At 39.7% G+C, this 19,297-nt stretch overlaps 1 protein-coding gene across 3 annotated transcripts in view; it reads right to left on the bottom strand.

The window, feature by feature from the left end:
• Positions 1–19,297, bottom strand: part of SLIT3 (slit guidance ligand 3) — a 470,081-nt gene that overhangs the window by 94,109 nt on the left and 356,675 nt on the right. For all 3 annotated transcript variants that reach the window (XM_017726544.1, XM_017726545.1, XM_017726546.1), the window contains 4 exons: positions 15,499–15,649; positions 14,300–14,374; positions 6,371–6,514; positions 3,987–4,130 (listed from right to left, as the gene is read on the bottom strand). In XM_017726544.1, coding sequence (XP_017582033.1) covers positions 3,987–4,130; positions 6,371–6,514; positions 14,300–14,374; positions 15,499–15,649 — 514 coding nt within the window. The remainder of the gene's footprint in view (positions 1–3,986; positions 4,131–6,370; positions 6,515–14,299; positions 14,375–15,498; positions 15,650–19,297) is intronic.

Raw genomic sequence — 19,297 nt, forward strand, 5'->3', positions numbered from 1 at the left:
AATATTGATGGAATTTTCACATCATGTGTGAATGTGTGCAAGAGTTAATACTTTGGTAGCACAGAAAGATGATAATGAAATTTCTTTAAATCATAGCACATCTTTTAAGACAAGAAATTTGAAGGCAAGAAAAGGGCACTTCAAGTGCAGATGTAGTACCTGAAGTAGCTAGTAAGTCTTCACTTGCAACATGCTTTCACAAACCTAAACATGCAGTCAAAATCACATTAGGACTTCAGCCAAATAATTCCTACAGAAAACAATAGTACTGAGGACAAAAACACATGGCACAATTGAGGTGTGGCAGTTAGAAAGCAAACCCAAAGCAACTCCTAAAGCCTGTAGGTTCTAGGCCAACATCACATAGCCACAGTATGATTTACAGCTGCTCTCAGCACTGCAGAACAGCCTCCTTCAATCACTGCTCTGCCCTGCAGCTCTGGGGTTAATCCCATGTGGATCTAACACAGGCTTATGGACATTGCACAGAGAGGAAAACTGAGGGGAGCAGAAAACTCAGCATAATGTTATAAAAACACTCCACCTGCTTCACACTAAGATTCAAAGGCAAGGCTAACGCTGCAGAAAGGTGAGAAAACCAACAGGTTACACAAGAGCTTTCAGACAGAAGGTGCAAAAGAGCACTGAAAGCAATACTCTAATTCTAGCTGCTTTCCTTCTGAATTGTTTTCCATTTTCTTTAATCCATAATGGCACCACATGCAGGATGCTTTGTATATTTTCCACACTGATACACTTTGGCATGAGCAGTGCCTAAACCAAATGTCTAAACCGCCGACGCTGAGTGAGCCAGTGCTTCAAAGGCCATTTGTTCCACTGATGGGAGAGAGTGAGATCATATTCACAGAACTACTTCCATGACACAAATCCTCAGAATTAAATAATCCACAATTGGAAACAAACAGCAGGTGTGTATAATCAGGTTTCTGGAAAACCAGCAGCTCTAAGGGTGAAGGACATTTTGCACATCTAGAGAGCATCTTACCAAGATGTACCAAAAACTTTCACAAACATTCAATCTACAAAATGCTCCATATCAAAAACTAGTAATTATCCCTGTCCAGAGAGGAGAGATTGTTTTGACTTAATGTGCCACTGCTCACTAGCTGAGCAGCAGTAACTATCCTCCTTTTCCTCTTGGCAAACACAGGTTAACATATGATGTAAAATTATTGGAATCTTTAGTTTAGAAGTGGGATTATGCTTTTTCTTAGGGAGTAAGAAAGAAATAGGTTGTTACAGATAAAATTAATAAATAAACAAATCTACCATTTAGAAATTCGAATCACTCCAGGCAAAAAAAAAGGGCAAATTTATCTTGTCAGCAATTCCACACATCCTTCTTCTACTTTAGCAAGATCTAGATTTTATCCTTTTCCAACTGCAGAGTAGGGATTTTTAGCTTTAATGCAGTATGAAGCTCACACATGTCCCTACATACAGGCTCTTTCCATGCTAAGACTGTGATAGAAATGTAAGATGAAGGCTATCCTTAAAGTATCACATAGGTAAAGAGATTCCCTACTTGGCCTGAAATGGAATTGAAAGTCTGGAAAGGCTAATTATATGCCAAAGCTTTACTGTGGAATCTGACTATTCAAGTGGAGTTCTCAAATCAGAAACAGTAATGTTGGGCAGAAAAATTGATGTGAAAACTCATCATTAATAATCAGAGTTCCTACACATACAATAGTGATTTACCCACTCAGACAGAAATACAGCAATCAAACTTTTAGCAGAGATTTTGTACTAACATTAAATTCAGAAGTGTTTACTCAAGGACATAGACATATCTTAAAAATCAAGGGGAAATAGAAGTCTGGAGGAATGAAATATGCATATCCTACTACAAGTGCCTCTTCAAAATTGCAAAGAAGTCATAGAATATTAACTATTTAAATGGATTCCAATGACCTGTTAGAAAAACATGCTGAAACACATCCGGATGTTTTTGAAATTAGGTTGAAAATATATTCTGGAATTCAGGGTAAGTTTATACAAGAATAGTTACATGTCGTTCTGGCATTACCTTCATGCAGTTATTTTAATAATAATCCATGGAAAAGCAGTTCTGCTTGCAAATATGTCCCCATGACTGTGTAAGGACTGAAAGACATGACTGAGTTCTCGGTGTGACAATGTGCAAGCCACTTCAAATTAAGATGCTACAGTGCCTAGTTTGACCAGTAACAAATAAAAAATTGTTATTTTTTCTACAAAATAGATATTGTTCCTCTATTGAAAATCACTAGTCGGAGTATTATCTTCAGAGCTGTCCATGTTTTGAGAATATCAATGACACTGACTCACAAAGAGTAGAACAAAAGGAGCAATATTCTTTAGTGCTGTAAATATGCCAATATAAAAATGGAAATGGAACCTTGCATGAATTTTTGTGTCCCATTAATAGATGTAAAAGTAAAGCATTACAATACCCAATTAGCTCCCAAAGTGTGGGCTGAACAGGGAAAGCAGCCATACTATCTAACTTCAGTGGTGTTGCCATCCAATAAATCCACCTACAACAGAGCACTGCCAGGAAAGGAACACAGCTGAATTCTGCACTTATGTGTCAAAAATCACCCTGGCCTCAACCCAGTGTCTAAAGAAGTCAAAAATGCACCTTTTCTGTCTGTAGATCAAACACAGAATGAAAATGTGTCAAAGAACAAACTTTTCCACCAAGACACAGCTAGGAAACAACAGGATTATAAGTCAGTGCCAAAGCAATGCATTCTAATTAGCAGCAGCTTTAATTGTTCTCACTAGAAAGTGCAACAATCATTTTCCACAGATGAAAAAAGAAAATGGGCTTTTTCCTAACAAAATATGAGAAAGACAATTCAGTGAAAGCAAGGTAGGGGCTTTGCAGACTGATTCAGAGAGTCCCAGTACAAAGGGAGCCACAGAGGGAAGCATGGAGACAGCTGTGAGAGGAGCACAGTGACAACAAGCTTTCAGCAAGTGCCACTTGCTTTGACCAGAGACTTGAAAACAGTCAATAAAAATAATCTGCTTGTGTTTCTCTCTTTGTCCATCAATTTCAAGGAGACTCTTGGGACTACACAACGTAAAAGGAAAGAAAATTCTGTGTTCCTTATGCTGCACGGAGCTAATGCCAAAATGATAACTGATTTGCTGGTGAAAAGTTGTAACAGCAAAGGGAAAGTGTGAGCAACAAAACAGCTGAGATTCAACACTTCTTTCTTTGCCCAAACATGATGGAGAGTGCTTTCCAATCCTGAAATGCAATAGCATTGAGAGTTTATTTTGACTGGACAATTAGGCTGTATTTTCATGACAGACATTTCCATCAACAGCAACAGCAGGGTCCCCTCTCACAGCTGGAAACAAAAGGCAGACTTTCTTTCCATATTTATCAGTCTGTACTTTATTAAAATGGACACCCTAAAAAAGCATTTCAAAGTATTTAAGAAGCATGAGAAATATTTCAAAGAATGATTGAGAAGTGTAAGAGAATTAAAAGAAAGCTTAGGTTGGGATTTTTAAATTCACATTCAGTAAGACTTGACTACTTTGGTCTTGTTCAGATGGTTTGAAAATCTAAGAATTAGCTAGTAGACTTCTGATGTTTAACTAATTTAACTGAAATCCAAGAAAGCTGTTCTTACAAAATCAGACTCTACTGACACTAAAGCAGCTTCAGGGAGCTGAAGTGTGTGATAAGCTATGCCCTTTGAATCTGCAGAAAGTGTTTTACATGACCTTCCCCTGCACGTTGCACTGGGCTATGACACAGCAGAACACACGGTCATCCTGCCTGAGGCTGGCAACCTCCAAGTGTTTGCAGCCACTCCAGCTGAAACTATTCCATTTTTTTTTTAAAATCACACATTGTATCCTCCAAACCTGTGATTTCAGTAGATTTCCATATAAACTGAAACGTTGTCTTTTTAAAAGGAAAGCACAGAAGAACCATACCATACCACAAAAAGATAACTCACATTGTAGACAAAGAGACCAGTGTGCTGAAGGCTCCAGGGGTGATGGTGCTGATGTGATTGTCATACAGAGAAAGGAGCCTCACTGAGCTCAGGCCAGCAAAGGTGTCGTTGTTTATACAGCTGATAGAGTTGCTCCTCAGCATCCTGCAAGGATTAACACAGAGAATTAGGAACTACTGGGACGGGGTATAATTTAAGGATAGGAGGTGCTTTACCAAGGGCATCAACAGATGCTTTGGAAAGCACTTTGTTTTTATTGGTTGCTGAACACAGCTAGAGGAGGGTTAGATTCATGTAAACATGGTCTCATGAATTTAAAATGCATCTCTTCCACTCAACATTAGAGGCTGATGGGAGCTGCACGTCTTGAAAGCAGTATGCAATTAAAATTATGATCAGTGACAACCTTGAAATAAAAACTAAAGGCTCAATTTAATAAATATCTGAGAGTGAGATGTATTTCAGAGATCAATTGAGAAAGACTGACAGAAGTGTGTGACAATAACAATACTAGCTGCATTACTTCTGCTCCTATCCTGGATGTTATTTGTAATCTGCACTGCAAAAGTAAGGAAGAAAACAGTATCCTCATCAAAAATCAAGGAATATCTTAGGAAAGATTTCCAGACCTGGCACAGGCTCTGGAATGTCATTCTCATCAATAATTGTGAAGACAAAACCCAGTAATCATTCTATAAAATGGTCTTTGCTTGGTGCTTGTACCAGATGAATCAGTGCTGTGTTTTGGAAGATACATCTCTTGGAGTTGTTATGGTAACAATGAACTCGACAATAAAGACCAATTAATCTGAAAGACTGGAGTATCTTGTTTCACTCTATTGCAAAAAAGGCTCATGTGTATTTGTTACACTGCATGCCAATCAATATCTGGGTCTGTAAACATCACTGCACTGTTGTGATATTCCTACTTAGGTGAAAAATGATTCAGTAATTAAAGCACACTACCAAAAATCCACAAAATACATGCAGGTTATTCTGCTGTTGCAGTGAATTGACCCTCCAAACTGAGGAAGGTTAACTCCTTGGTAATCAAATTCATGCAGTGAACAATGGAAATCCAGACTCCCTTAGGAATCTGGATTTAAATCTCAGATTGGTATCTGCCAGCTGGGCATTGAAGTGCTACAGCAATAGCTACCTGGAAATCACCAAAGAGAGTTTAGTTATGGCTGGGAAAACATCCCCAGTGTCATCACAAGCATTCAGTGTTTGAGGCTGAACCTTGAGTTGTTTTTGCATCACTGTTCTCTGTGCACAGCCACCACCAGAGGCACCACGGTCTCTGGAATTTTGTGATTGCAACTGGGGTGAAACTGTGTCAGGAAAGACCCACAGGAACATACAGTCCTTTAAAAGCTGGACCATGACCCTGATTAATGCCAAAGGTTACTATTTTAATGCTGAAAGAAAGTCAAGTAATGGATAGCAATACATGTCCCTCAAGCCAAACCCTCTGGTTTCATATCATGGTTCACCATGCACTGTGTGCCCTTCCTGAAAGAAAACTTTTACTCACAAACCCTCGTATCATGCTGTGTATATTTAGACTGCTTTATCAGCTGGGGGAAATGTAGGTCAGGTCAGCAGGATAGCTTGAATGTTAAGCATCTTTTTATTAAAAAAATGCTGAATTTTGTTTAGGAGCACTGCCACAGGCTGCTTTACAGTATAAAAATTAATTTAATATCTATGGGCAGTATTTTCAAATCCCTTAGTAAAGTGCATACATTAAATTAAAGAACAGATGGCTGTAACCACAAAAAATATTAATGGAACAGCAAAAGTTCCATATTTGTCATTATAGAACAAAGTCCTTGAAATGAAACTTGAATTTCTTTTTACACTTGAGTAAGGACTGAACTAATTGTGTCATGATACCTTGCAACGTAAGTAGTAATTTTTGCTAATGAATAAATTGCAGATTTTAATTGTATTTTGATTTCTAGAGTCTATTTATTGACAGCCCCACCTAGCTGAGTGCTTTCTTTCTACAGCACAGTTCCAATTTGGGTGGAGGAGAAGTGGGAGGATGCACAGATAGCAAACATGTTCCTACATGCCTAGTTTCCACAGGAAATAACAAAATAATAAAAATATTAAATGACTGGAAGTGCACAAATTTGACACATCACAGGTTCGCCATCATGTTAGCCCTGAAATTCCTGAAAATCTGTCTGTTTTACAGAAATAGCAGATAAATCTCACACCTGCCCAGGACCAGAGATATATTGAAACCCTCATGAGAGTGCTACAAGGCCCAGCAGTAGCACTTGCTGTCTAGTAACAGATATTTTAGCAGGCACTGCTGAACCTGAGCACTCCCACCCCACGTGGAGAGGAGCAAGGCAGGGCTTTGCACTTACAGGGTCTTCAGCCCTGTGAGGCCCCTGAACATCCGTCCATGCACAGATTCCAGCTGGTTCTCTGTCAGGATCAGCTCCTGCACTCCTGACGCTCCATCAAAGGTGCCTTCTCGGATCTCCTTGATCTTATTGTTGCTTAGATTTCTAGAAGGACACAACCAGTCACAGTAAGAAAATTAGTAGTGTTTTATTCCAAACATACATCATCACACTGGAGGAAGAGAGGAAGAATTTGTTCCTTTTAGTGGTTATCTGGAGAGGCATTCATTCAGCAAGGAGAGCATCCAGAAGTTCAAAGGTATTCCTACTGCTCTTACAAATAGCTCCCTTGCACTCATCAAAACCATGATTATATCAGATGTATCAAGAGAATTTAAATTAATGCAAGTACCAGTGTTTAACACCTCATGTAATTCTTTCTTATCCATGTCTCAGGATACAATAAGTGGAAGTTTCTAACACCTGATTCATGTCCATGAAGTTATGGACCATGCTTGGGACTGGGTGCTCATCTGGCAAGAGTCAGTTACTGTTACAGCCACTGAAATGGTGTCACACATTGAAATATGGACCACCTTTATCTACTGCACCATGTATCTGATACAAACTTTAGTATGTGCACTTATGAACTCCCAGGCACTTAAATAAAAAACCACCACTCAAAAGGAAATGAGTATCTCTTAATTGTCAATTCACAGCCACTGCAATACACAGCATTATTTTATAAATATTTACTCTGCCTATACAGTCTCAAGATGTTTGCTTATAGATCAATATTAGAAAACTTTGATCTACAAAGTCAAATGAAGTTCTCCTGAAATGCAAAATTTATCTTTTGAATATTTCATATTTGTGAAAACCCCAGTGAACAGACAATTTCTGAATGATAAAAGTGCCATCAGGGATGCATAAAAATAAATGGCATTTAATTATTTAAAACATTTGTATAGAAGGCCTTAAGCACATTAAAACTTTGAGCCTGAGTCCTTCAAGTATCTCCCATGATGTCCTGTATAGATTATGATGAATAATTCTATTTGTTGAGGTTTATGACAGGAAACACTGTTCTTTGTTTTACTATCTACAACAAAAAGGAGAAAGTACAAGATACGTTCTTGCTTCCAAGAAGATGCTAAATTCCAACACCATTACTCATACAGAATAGCACATTATTCCAGAAATGATCCCAGTACAGACACAGCATGAGTAATAGTCTCAAAATCCAATTCCAGGTGATATAAAACAAATGACAAGGTATCAGATTAACACCTGGGCTACTCTGCTCAGAAGAGCTGGCAATCTTACTGGGATAAAAGTTGACAGATGACATGGAAAGAGGATAGCTTGGCCTCAGATAGAAATAATGTGGGTCTTGCTCTTTTCAGAAGTCATCACTTAATAAAATAAAATAAAAAAAAGAGCCTTGGAAATATGTTTCATGTGGGAAACTGGAGTACACTGGTTTATGTCTGCTGAACAACTGTCAGAGAGTGGGTCCTACAGCATGTGGCCCATCACCTCTTGTGCTTTCTTGTGATCAGAAAGAATAGGAGCACGCCAGCAATCAGCCAAAAATAACATAAAAACATATAGAAATACTTACACGCAGATTTCTCTTTCCAGAAGTTTAGTGCTTTGTGCAAACGCTCACATGAAGAGTTTATGTTCAGTGTCGAAGCAAGTCAAGGGAGGATATTCTGACATATGCATTTAATTTTGGGACTCAGCTATTTCTCTAGTGGAAATGTTTATAGCTCAGCATCTCTTTTGAATGCTGGCATAAATAAATGCTCCCAAAGATCCCCGTCCTGGTAAAGATCATGCCACGATGCACATTTGTACAAAAATGAATGAATAAGTAAGTAAATGTTTGTGGTGGGAAGGGAGGGTGAGTTACTGTAATAGACAAAGACTTTGCAGATTGCAAACCGACCTACACTTGTAGTCATAAAGTTTTAAAAGTTACTTTTTACCATATAAAAGATATTTAGGTACATGTATTAAAGCATGGGGGCAATTTTAACGGTCTATTAGATACTGAAGGCAAAAAAGAGCAAATATTGGAGACAGAGGCTGGCCATGATCTGCAAAGGAATTGGCACCATTATACAGTGCAAACATCTGAATTTTAATTGCTGCCAAAGGACTTCAGCAGATAGGTGACTTCGCTCATTTGAGTTAGCAATGCCTGATCTTTTCAGCAACACAAAATTACCCATAAATATGCCAGCAGTCTCAGAAGAAGCCAATTATAAATACCTTTCCTATGCAAAAGATTTGGAAATCCAAGATTAAATGCTATGGTGAAATCAAAGTTGCAAGGCAGAGAAAAGACAGGCTCTGCAATAACAAATAGGTAAAGATGGCACTGCCCTCCAATCCTGCTTGGAGTATTGTCAAAGCAGATGTTCTGCCAGCCTGGATTTTGTTATTTGTCTTCCTGAATCAGAGTTTCCCATACCAGAATGCAACAAAAAAAAAAGGTAAGATGACAACATTCGGTCACCAAAAAAAAAAAAAAAAAAAAAAAAAAAAAAAAAAAAAAAAAAAAAAAAAAAAGTTTCCTCCTGAAGTCTGAACAGCTAGAATAATAAACATGAGAAATTACATACTTTTCAGTCTAGAGCTACCAGGAAAAATAATCAGCTGGTATAAAGCTTAAAAAATGAAAGCACTGAAACCTTTTGCCTGGTCTGCATCTCAGAGACCTCTATCTCCATCCTTCCCAGCCCTAAAAGAATCTTTTATATGTGATCATCACACTTGACAAGGAATTTTTTTATCAGAAAAGCCTACTGACAGTTTATAGCAAACTCCCACTACAGAAAAGCCCCATCCTCTTGCAACACTGAGCTTCTACAAGGAATTCTTCTCAAAATACTGGAAGACAGTGAAAAAGAAGCTGAGTTTTGAGATTCCTATGCTCTCTGGCAGGACCCAAATGGGAGCCAGCCTGACCTCAGCCTGGTAACTCACAAAGGCTTATTCCATAAGGACTTCCTGATTTACCCTGGTGATAACATTTAATCCTATTTCCAGACTTTTATTTTGGGCAAGAGGTCAAAATAAATTTTCAGAAAGCCTGGGTCTGCTTTATGTGGGGCTGTGAATAGGAAATGAAGAGATCCAGAAGCTATCAAGGTGACATTGTTCACACAGCTCACTTTTCAGTCACATTTTATTTACATTATGGCTGAATTTTATAATAATATTATTTCTGTTGATCTCATAACTTCAACACAGAACAATATGGATTCTATTCAGAATTAGCAGGAGCATTCACCCTGCTCTACCTGCTGGGTCAATGTCAGCATTCCAGCTCCCCACTGCTGCGTTCCTGACACACCTTCCCATCCAGAAAACCACGGATCCCAGACCAGCCAAAAGGGATCTGCTTGGTCTCACCTCCAACCTTGCAGTTTTATCATAAAAAGCCTCTTCTGAGTGGGGCTTCCCTGGAATATTTCTGTCTGCTGGAGATGTGTTTGGAATCGCTAAGTACATGTGAGGAGGAAAAGCCCAGGGCTGCTGCATTCCTCTGGAGGATGCTGAGAGGGTTTTACAGCCTTCCCAACAGTCTGGCTGGGTTTTACAGTGTGAGCTGTTTTCAGGAGCTGGATGGCACTGAAAGTCTTAAACACTACAGACAGACAGTGAATTGCACCCAGTGACACTCCTACACTCATCCAGCAGAGCAGACTGATGGCCTTGCTGTAAAAAACATGATGAGCCCAAATGCCATGAAGCACAACACAGTCTGCAACAGGATTCCCAGAAAATAAAGCCTGTTTCTGCATAACAAGCGACAGATGACTGCAACCTCATTTGCCACAGCAAAATTCATGCTTAGGGGAAAGAACAACAGGTAACAGCTGTTTCCAAAGACACAAACTACTTCTGCCTCCCCAAGAAACTTGATATCCTGGTTTTGAAACTGACTTCTAGTCTGCAAACTTTATCATTATTCAATTCTATTTCACGTGTAAAATGGTCAAATCCTGGTCAGACACTCCATACCATTCAATGCAGCAGAAATACTTACAGCCAAATTAAACCTCCAAAGGCAATTACATGCTAGAGGTGGGTTGGCAGTACCAGCTATTGGCAAGACAGCCTGACACTTCTTATAACAAAGACCATAATATATGTTCACTTTGCAACTTTGGCAAGAATGAACTGTTAGATGACCCCTTCAGGTTTTGAGGTAAATATTTTTTATTACTCTTGTTCTCAAGAGAAGAGGTCAGTCTCCTTTCTCCCCAGCAGTGCATGAAGTATGGCAGTTCACCTTTCTATTTTGAATGTGAGCTCATTGCTGATTTTTTTCCCTGCAGAAACAGGGACCTCAGCGGGAATGGCCACTGATTTCCCGTAGGCACAGGGGAGTGGGCAAGCTCTAGAGATGGCATCTGGGGGCTGCAGCCTCTCCCTGTGGTCAGTACCCCATCTCAGCAAGCAAGGGCATCTCTGTGCTCCCTCTGAGTCAGACACCCAGGGGCTTTTGGACACTGAACCTGTCATGGCCAGGAGACCCCTCCAGGCTCCCTCTGCCATGGGAGTCCCCAAACACTTGAAGGTTTTTTGTCTGATTGACAACTTGAGGTAGTGCCAGGGAGTGGTGGGGTTCCTAGTGTTTGCTTCATGCTGAATTTGGTAGCTGCTGCAAGAAAAGAACTGCTCCCTTCCAAAAAAGTCAAAACTTCACCTCTGTGAATGGGGATGTCTCCCCTCTCCCTACCTGACACGAGGCCTTGATGTGTTGAGTGGGAAGATCTCCCACTGGAAACATAATCCCCTGTGAAAGGCAGAAGCTTCCAGCTCCCAGGGCTGGAGGGCAGCAGGTCCTGGAGCCTTTCTATCTCCTGGCAATAGGATACCTCCAAAAATCCAAGTCCTGGAGCTGCTCCCACTCTTAAAGAGCTCAGAAATGCATCCTTGTATTCCCCCTGCACTTCAAGCAGATTCAAAGTGCTCTTTGATAACCACTGCAAAATATCAGCACACAGTCCTTGGAGCCTGAAGTCCCTGGGATGGGACTTCAGCCTTCAGATCTCCCTTTACACTTGCAAGATCAGGTGAGGCAATATGGAAACAACACAATGACAGCAAAACAGAGTTGCCTGGAGAGCCCAGTAAATTACTTCTGGACTGGATTAGACCTGTCTAGAAGAATCCACACCAATCTTTTTATTCTACTATAAAAAGCATTAAACATAAAATGATTAAAATTAATGTTATGAAAATAGCATTATGTATATGGGATTTGCCAACTAATTATTGAAGTTAATTATTTTTTTTAAAGGCACATGCAGACATGTTAACCTTTTTAAAACCAGCAGGGTAATCTTAGCAAGTTAATTCCTAAGTAAAATGTGGCATCACATTGCATTATGTATCTCTGACCTTTAAATTTCTATATCAAGAATTTTGTTTTGCATTAAAATGTATTAAATCCTAGGCTGACACATCATACAATAAGGCTCAGCTTAAGAGGACTATTGACAGACAAATTGCAGCACAACAGCTAATTACATATTAGAGGTGGGGTTGGTAGTACCAACTATTGCAAAGGTGGTCTGACACTTCCCTTTTTTTCCCATGTTTGTCTCTCTCTGGAATTCTGCTGGAGCTTTACCAGTCACAGTGGAACTATCGTACTCTGAAATGAAGTTTCTTTGCAAAGTTCCTTGGCATGAATCTGTCACTAGTCCTAAACTCAAGTGAAGGACAACCAGAGGACAAGCATTCAAATATGCTTCAGATATACATATTCCAGATATTCAGATTCATTTCAGAAAAAAAGAGAGTGTTACAGAGAAAAAAATAAAGAAAAAAATATTACTTAGGCTAATGGCCTGCCACTGCAAAGCTCTGAGCTGCTTTCTTAAGCTTAGGAAGCAATTCAATTTCCAGACAGCTTCCTCCACCTGCTGTTTGCCTTTAACACTTAAGCAGACAAGGAATATATGATGAGACAGAGTCAATACTGTCAATCAAATAATAGTTAGGTTTCTTGTCCCATACACACACTAAAAAAAGGGGATTTGATCAATATTCTTCCTCTCTGATTTACTAGCAGCAGGGAACCCCTATGCAGACCATGTGCTGACATTCCTGCCACACAGAGCTGCTGCTTTAGGACCATGAGCAGCAGCAATTCCATCCTTGGCATTCCCCCACGTTTCCGTTCTTGCATAGTGGAGAGGGGCCTTTCATTAGCAGAAGGATTTGCTCTGGTAAAGGCCAAATAGTAGCTTGGAAGGAAAGGGATTTTTGTTTGCTTGTTTCTTCCTGGTAACCCCTTCCTTTCACAATATGGAAGAAACAGGAAAAGAAGTCTAATCTGGCTTTTTAAGGATCAGGCTATGGAGTAAAGTTGTGGCTGAAGTGTTGGTCTGCTCATGAAAAAACACCTTTTTCAGAAAATCTCTTTAAGTAAAATGGAGAAACTTCTTTAGAGCCCCAGGTAGAACAAAAGAAATGAGCTCAGCTACAAAGATTTCCTGAAGAGCCTCTGCTTGAAGGCTGCCACTAAAACCCAGCAAGAGACACTTTGTGGGGTGCAGCTTCTTTTGCCATGAGTTTGACCTGCTTCTGCACACCTCAGGTCTCAGCAGCTACCAAGGACAGATAAAAGATTCTTCTGTTTCACAGGAAACAAGTTCTTAAAAAAAACTCTCACAAGGGTTTCATGCTGGATTTATGCCCAAACTGCAGCCCCTGTCGAGGCATCCCTCCTTCTGTGTGATTGATGGGGACAGGAAGGACAGCACTGTACTTCTCTACAGTAAGTTTTAAATAAAACAAATTATTCCAATTTTCTAAACATAAATCCTGAAGGTTTGATGAGGACAGATGCTTTCCAGTTTGTGGATACACTTATATAGCATGCATTTTTCATTCCTGTTTACTATCTACTTACACAGGGAACAGAGCACTTATCAATGTCAACAACATTTTCTGAGTGCACTGTAGCTACAAATTATTGATCATTCATAAAACATGAGGCAAATGCTTGTGATTAGTTCCCCAAGTCTGCTGGTCTGTACTTACACAAATACAACCCCACCCCAAACCTGCAGAGCTGCATCTGAAACTCGTGCAGAAATAAAAAGAGTCCCACTACAGTTGCCTCCAAAGCCCCTGAGATCTCACATGGATTGAAATGGCCAGGAAGCTCCAGATGGCAGAAACCATGTGAAACGAATGCAGAACAAATAGCCTGGTTTGGTTGGGTTCCCTAAATTAGGTCGATTCAGACAATAAAACCTCACTAAAAGCAAACAGTTAAATGAGACATTAGCAGTGGGTCCATGGGATTAAACACTTCACATAACTTCAGAAGGATCCACTTTGAAGACTATCAGGAGGTATCAAACATTTTATCCTCTTTCCAAAACAAAGCACTGTGCCAGGATTGTCAACAGAATTATATAGCTGTATTTGAATGACTGATCTATAAGTTTGCTAATTTATTCTCTTCTCTAAACCAATAATGATCACCAGAAACTGCCATCATCTGTATCTTGCAATATATTCCTCTGACTATTTGAAACAACCACACCACAGCTGAAGACACACAATACATTCGAGAGACAAAAAAAAAATGCTAAATGTCATATTCATCTCTAACAATAAGCATACCATCAGAATGAACTCTGGGACACAATTCCTGTCAGTCTCTATGAGTGAAAGACTAAGAAACGTAGCCTTAAAACCCCACTGAACTGTCAGCCTAGGGATCTTCATCTGTCAGTGTGGTTTAACTGTGCCTGTCCATCCAACAGGGAACTCATTCAATTTTGGTAAACTCACATTAAAAAAGTAATTTCTACTACTGCAGTACTAAACTATAAAAAATTCATCCCTTCCTCCTTCCTTACAATCCAAGGCTGCATGTATTCTAACAAGCAAGTGACTCAGACTTACATTTTCCTGAGGTTGGGCAATTTCTTGAAGAGTCCAATAGCTTCCAAAACAGAAATATCATTGTCATTCAGACGCCTGAGAGGAACAAACAAAGAGATATTTAATGCTTCACAGATGCCTATGGATATACCCCTGTGACATTCAGGGCTGCCACACAGAGAACCGTGACCTTTGTCATGCAGGGCACTCTTCGCCATCTCCCTCAGACTCCTGCAGGTGAAAGAGTTTAGCTTTGAAGGAAAAGGGACAGAGGGGACTCATCTATAGTAAAAGCTCAGGATGCCTTAAAGAGTGTAATGCCAAAGGACAGAGTCCCCTCATCTCCCAGTGCATGGCATAAGGAATTACTGACCTAATCTGTTACACACAAAGCTCGTGTGCGTGACTGAATCTCTGCTGTGCATTCTGCTACATGAGACACGCAATTGGAGGTGGGGTCCATGCAACCAGAAGGGCTCTGATTTCAGGTCCTTTCCTATAAAAATCTACTGATGTTCAACATCAATGTGAAGGCCACTGTCTTGGCAGGTTTAGGATGCAAAATTCTTTCTCTGATTTCACATAGCTCCATTTTGCTATGTAGAGTCTTTGCTGCATTTCTGGATGTCTTTCATATTTTTTCTTAACTTCAGATCAATAATTTTATGAGGTTTTAAATAGAGTAAGTACAATAAACACAGTACTAACTCAAAGAAAGAAAATTCTGTTTGAAGGGGATACTAATGCAAGAAAAGAACTGGAATCTTCAGTTGCTAAGCAATAAAAATGCTTTCTCATACTCAAATTTCTTGAAGTTACATTAGTTTTAGTGAGAGCCATTTCACCCAAGTAGCAGGCAACGCTGAGATGGAATGAGCTCCTGACCATAGATAAAACCATTTCTTAAATAAAAATGACCAGGTGCAAAGACAGAGGACTTCAGGGTAGACTGGAAAGGAAGGACACAGCTTGGGCTTGGCCAGCATTTGAGGACACATGGCTGCTGCATGGGGCCATGGCTCCTTTCTCATCCCCACAGCTGGCATGAAAGCTAAGGAAATTAGAGTTGTGGTGCAACTCTGAAATAAAATTAACTTTCCCATTTTCACACAGGGATAAAAGTAGGAAGTGCCTTTAATTGTCTGAGTCCCTTTTACAGCCTTTAAAAATTAGGAAAGTCAACACATCCAGCTGAGCACCCCTGGGAGAGCCCCACTTACAGATCAGTGGTGTACTCAGGAAGGTGAGTGGGCAGTCGGGTGAGTTTTTGGTTCGAGCAGTCTACGATTGTCCCCTCGCAGCGACACTTCTCAGGACAGACAAGGTCCATGAAACACTTCCCAGTGAATTTACTTCTGTAATCCTCTGACCCTGCAAGAAAAGGAAAATATATTCCAGCAAACAGTTGTTGATAACTGCAGCAACCAGAGATATGGAATCCATCCTCAGCATTGCCTCCTGTCAGCTCCCAGCTCCTGCACAGTTTTAATACTTGCCAAGGACTTGTGTTCAGCAATTTTTAAAATTACTCCCAAGACTCGCCTCTGGTTTTTCACTCTCCCCTTAACAGACTAATTCCTTGTCTAACAAGCCTACCTGTTAAGGCATTTTCCAGCAAAGTCACTTTTTTCCCATTTGGAATTTAGTCCAGCAACAAGGAAAAGGCATCTCATGAAAGAATTCAAATGACAAAAGACTTTAAAAGATATCATTAAAAAGTCCCAAATGTTCAGACCTCAGCTATTAGAGCTATTTTTAGAGCAATCTTTTATTAGACAACCTTGTCAACTTTCCAACAATTAGGTATCTTTATTAAGTATGTTAAACAAACAGCAAAGGAAAGTAATAGCAGTTTAAATCATTTTCATTTTAATTAAGGAACGGGTAGACCGTACTTAGTGAGAAGCACTCCCTGATGTCCCATTACACCATGATTGCCAGACCTCTTTGACTGGGTTTTTGACCCGTTCTAATGAAATGCTTTTCCAGTTAGGCTCAGTGAACTAATCTGTCCTTTTCAGGTTTGGTTTTTCTCGTTTAATAGCAGCAGGTTGGAAACTCGATCTCAGTGCTTCAAGGAACCAGGAGGATTAATAAATGTGTATGTAAGCAAAGTGTTGCCAAACCCCCACCACGCAATTGCTGCCCACTCACTTCGTATTTCATAATGGAAGCACCAGAACCGTCCCAGCAACCCCGTGCAAGGCCCAGGGATTGTAATTACCAAGAAGCATTTTTCAAGTTTTCCAAAGTTTTAAAAGTCAATTACAAGGCTTTCTCAGAGAGAGGAGCTGAACAAATGTATTAAGAACCCAAAAACATCAGCAAAAACTTAAACCCAAGCTGAAATTTGTTTATAGAGACTTGATGGCATTCACCACCTGCTTCCCCTTCCCAGACTGATAAATACACCACTGCCCATTTTATGACCACATACTATTTTCTGAAAGGAAAAAGAAGCTGCCTAAATCCACTATTATTTTTATTTATGTTACACATTATCTCCACAGGGTGATGCAGTGAAAACAAGCAATGCTACAGGCAATCCAACACTTTGATCCTGCAGACACGCTTTGGTTTAGTTTTGTAACTCCAAGCTGGATTATGAGAACCCTGACATACAGATTTGTACCTTGCCACTTCAGTGGTGCTAAATACTTTGCTGGTTTTCGTGCTTATTATAAATTACACATCTAAAGTGCAACTTCACTGACTGCACAGTACTTAAAGTATTAGGACCATTGGGCATTTTAAAGCATTGCAAAAGTACAGTCTAAGCTTTTTCCCACACCACCATCATTTAAACTCTTATCCTTTTAAAAAATCCAACACTTGATTTCCAGTCCTAGACATTCCAAGCTTGGTAGTCAGAATGTTTGGTTGTTTACGATTCCTTGGAAACAACACCAAAGACAAACAGTTATCAGGACCAGAGTTTATTAAAGCTACTACAATTACAGCACACATTGAATAACCCACCAACAATCAGTGATCAGAAAGTGTCTTGGAAATCCCCAACTTAACCCTTGGAGAAGCACTTCTAATTTTCCTAGTAAAAAGCTTTTGTTGAAAAAAAAATCACAAACAACATGAAGTTACATAGGGTAAACATTTATTAAGTAAAATTTTCAGTCTACTGATGGATACAAGATTCATCTTCCTATGGGAAAAAAAGGATAGGCAAGTAAGGGGAATTATTTGTGAAGGAGAAGAGCAGTGTATAACACTGGAGGGTGAAAACTGGTTTTTGGTTTTCTCTTAAGCTTTCTGGCTGAGCAAATAAAGAATTTTAGCACATTTTGACTTGGCCCCCACTGAGGCACACAACCTTCCACATTGCATCAGCTATAAGAAATTGATGCTTCCTGGGCATCTGTCCACGGCCACCACCATTGCAACAGGGGAAAGCCTGTCAGCTCAGCAGGAGAGGAAGGGAGCAAACATCACCTTCCTATTGTTTGTTCCTTCTCTCTCTCTCCTTTCCTTTTTGTTTTGTTTTTTTTTTTTTTTTGTTTGTTTGTTTGTTTTCTTTGGGATGTTTTTGCTTTTTTTTTCTTTTTAAGTGAGTTTAAATAAGAGTTACCCAGGTAATCACTGAGTCAAAGGTAACCAACAGCCTGTATATGCTCAGCAAGCACTCAGTCATCTCTTAGCCTGTGAGACAGCAGGGATCACCTGCCAAAGACTAGATAGAATTTACTATTTGACCTGAGCCTTGAGATCACTTGGGCAGGTGGCTGCTCTATTAAGATATTCCCATCTGGGATAGCACTGTGAAATTCAGCCATCTGCTTGCAGAACTGTTTAAGCACATACATCCATTTCTCCTGACTGCCGGGCTCTGAGAGAACACAACAGGACTCAGGAAGCACAGCTCACCACCACATGCATGGAATACTTCTTGCACACCATAAAATCATCTGTAGAAAGCCACAGAGAAGAGATGCAGGACAGAACATGACCCGGGAGTTTCTAGAAATTCCCCAAATTAGGAAGGATTAAGTTTGCTGTAAAACAAGTAGCCAAGGCAACAGCAAGGCCTGTGTGTGACTGAGGGCAGCTGTGGTTATTTGAATTGCTAGTTACTCTGACAACATTTTTATTTTACAACCAATGTGACACCACTATCAGGTACCAGGACACTGTGATTTCTTATTATCACAAAACAAACACAACGTGGCATTTCTCACATCAGCAGCACTGAGATAAAGAAACATCACATTTCCAAGTGCTAAAACATTCTATGTTCCTTTCTGATACCCACATGGAGAAATCAGCCAACAGAGAGAAATACCTTTTTGTTCTATTCTGAAGCATTGTTTAGAAAAACTGATTTCACTTTTTAAAACTTAGCTTTGCTCAAAGGGCTTAAAAGTTCTGGATGATCTGTTTTGCTACAAATCAGGCTGTCTCAACAGGGCTTGAAAACTGACCTGATACATTCATTCTAGAAAATGATCCAGCTGCCTCAAATTTGGCACCAAAAATATGACCATTGAGATCAGTTGGTCTAAAACGTGAATGAATACCCCAGGAATCTCTAAAGTTTTTCATACAACCACGAGATCACAATTCTCACTGGGAAAAAAATAAAGAGGGAAGTACATTTTTTGTCATAATTTCACATTGCTAGTATTAATTTTTATCAGTAAGTACAGATAAAATCTAAGAATCCCAGATGTCCTTCTATAGATGGCTTCACAACAGATATGTGACAAATTGCAAGATAAGACAATATTTCAGTATAAGAAAACTTCTGCATGAGTCTCTCAAAGTCCTTTACAAATAGGTGTTGTTATCTTTGTGTAGGGGGGAGTTAGGCAGTAGTATTTTAAAGATCTTATCTAAGCTGCCAAAGCTAAAATGGCCCATTTGGATTTGCTGACTCAGCTTTGCCCTATGGAATTATTGGATAGCAGTGTTTTCATACAGGCCATGTTACCCATGTCATTTCAAGAGACAAAAGACAATGCTTTGCAGACTCTTCTGAAGTTTTGTTTTTTCATTGTATTTGTTCAC

This window comes from Corvus brachyrhynchos, unplaced genomic scaffold, assembly GCF_000691975.1.
Source record: "Corvus brachyrhynchos isolate BGI_N302 unplaced genomic scaffold, ASM69197v1 scaffold262, whole genome shotgun sequence".
NCBI classification, from domain to species: domain Eukaryota; kingdom Metazoa; phylum Chordata; class Aves; order Passeriformes; family Corvidae; genus Corvus; species Corvus brachyrhynchos.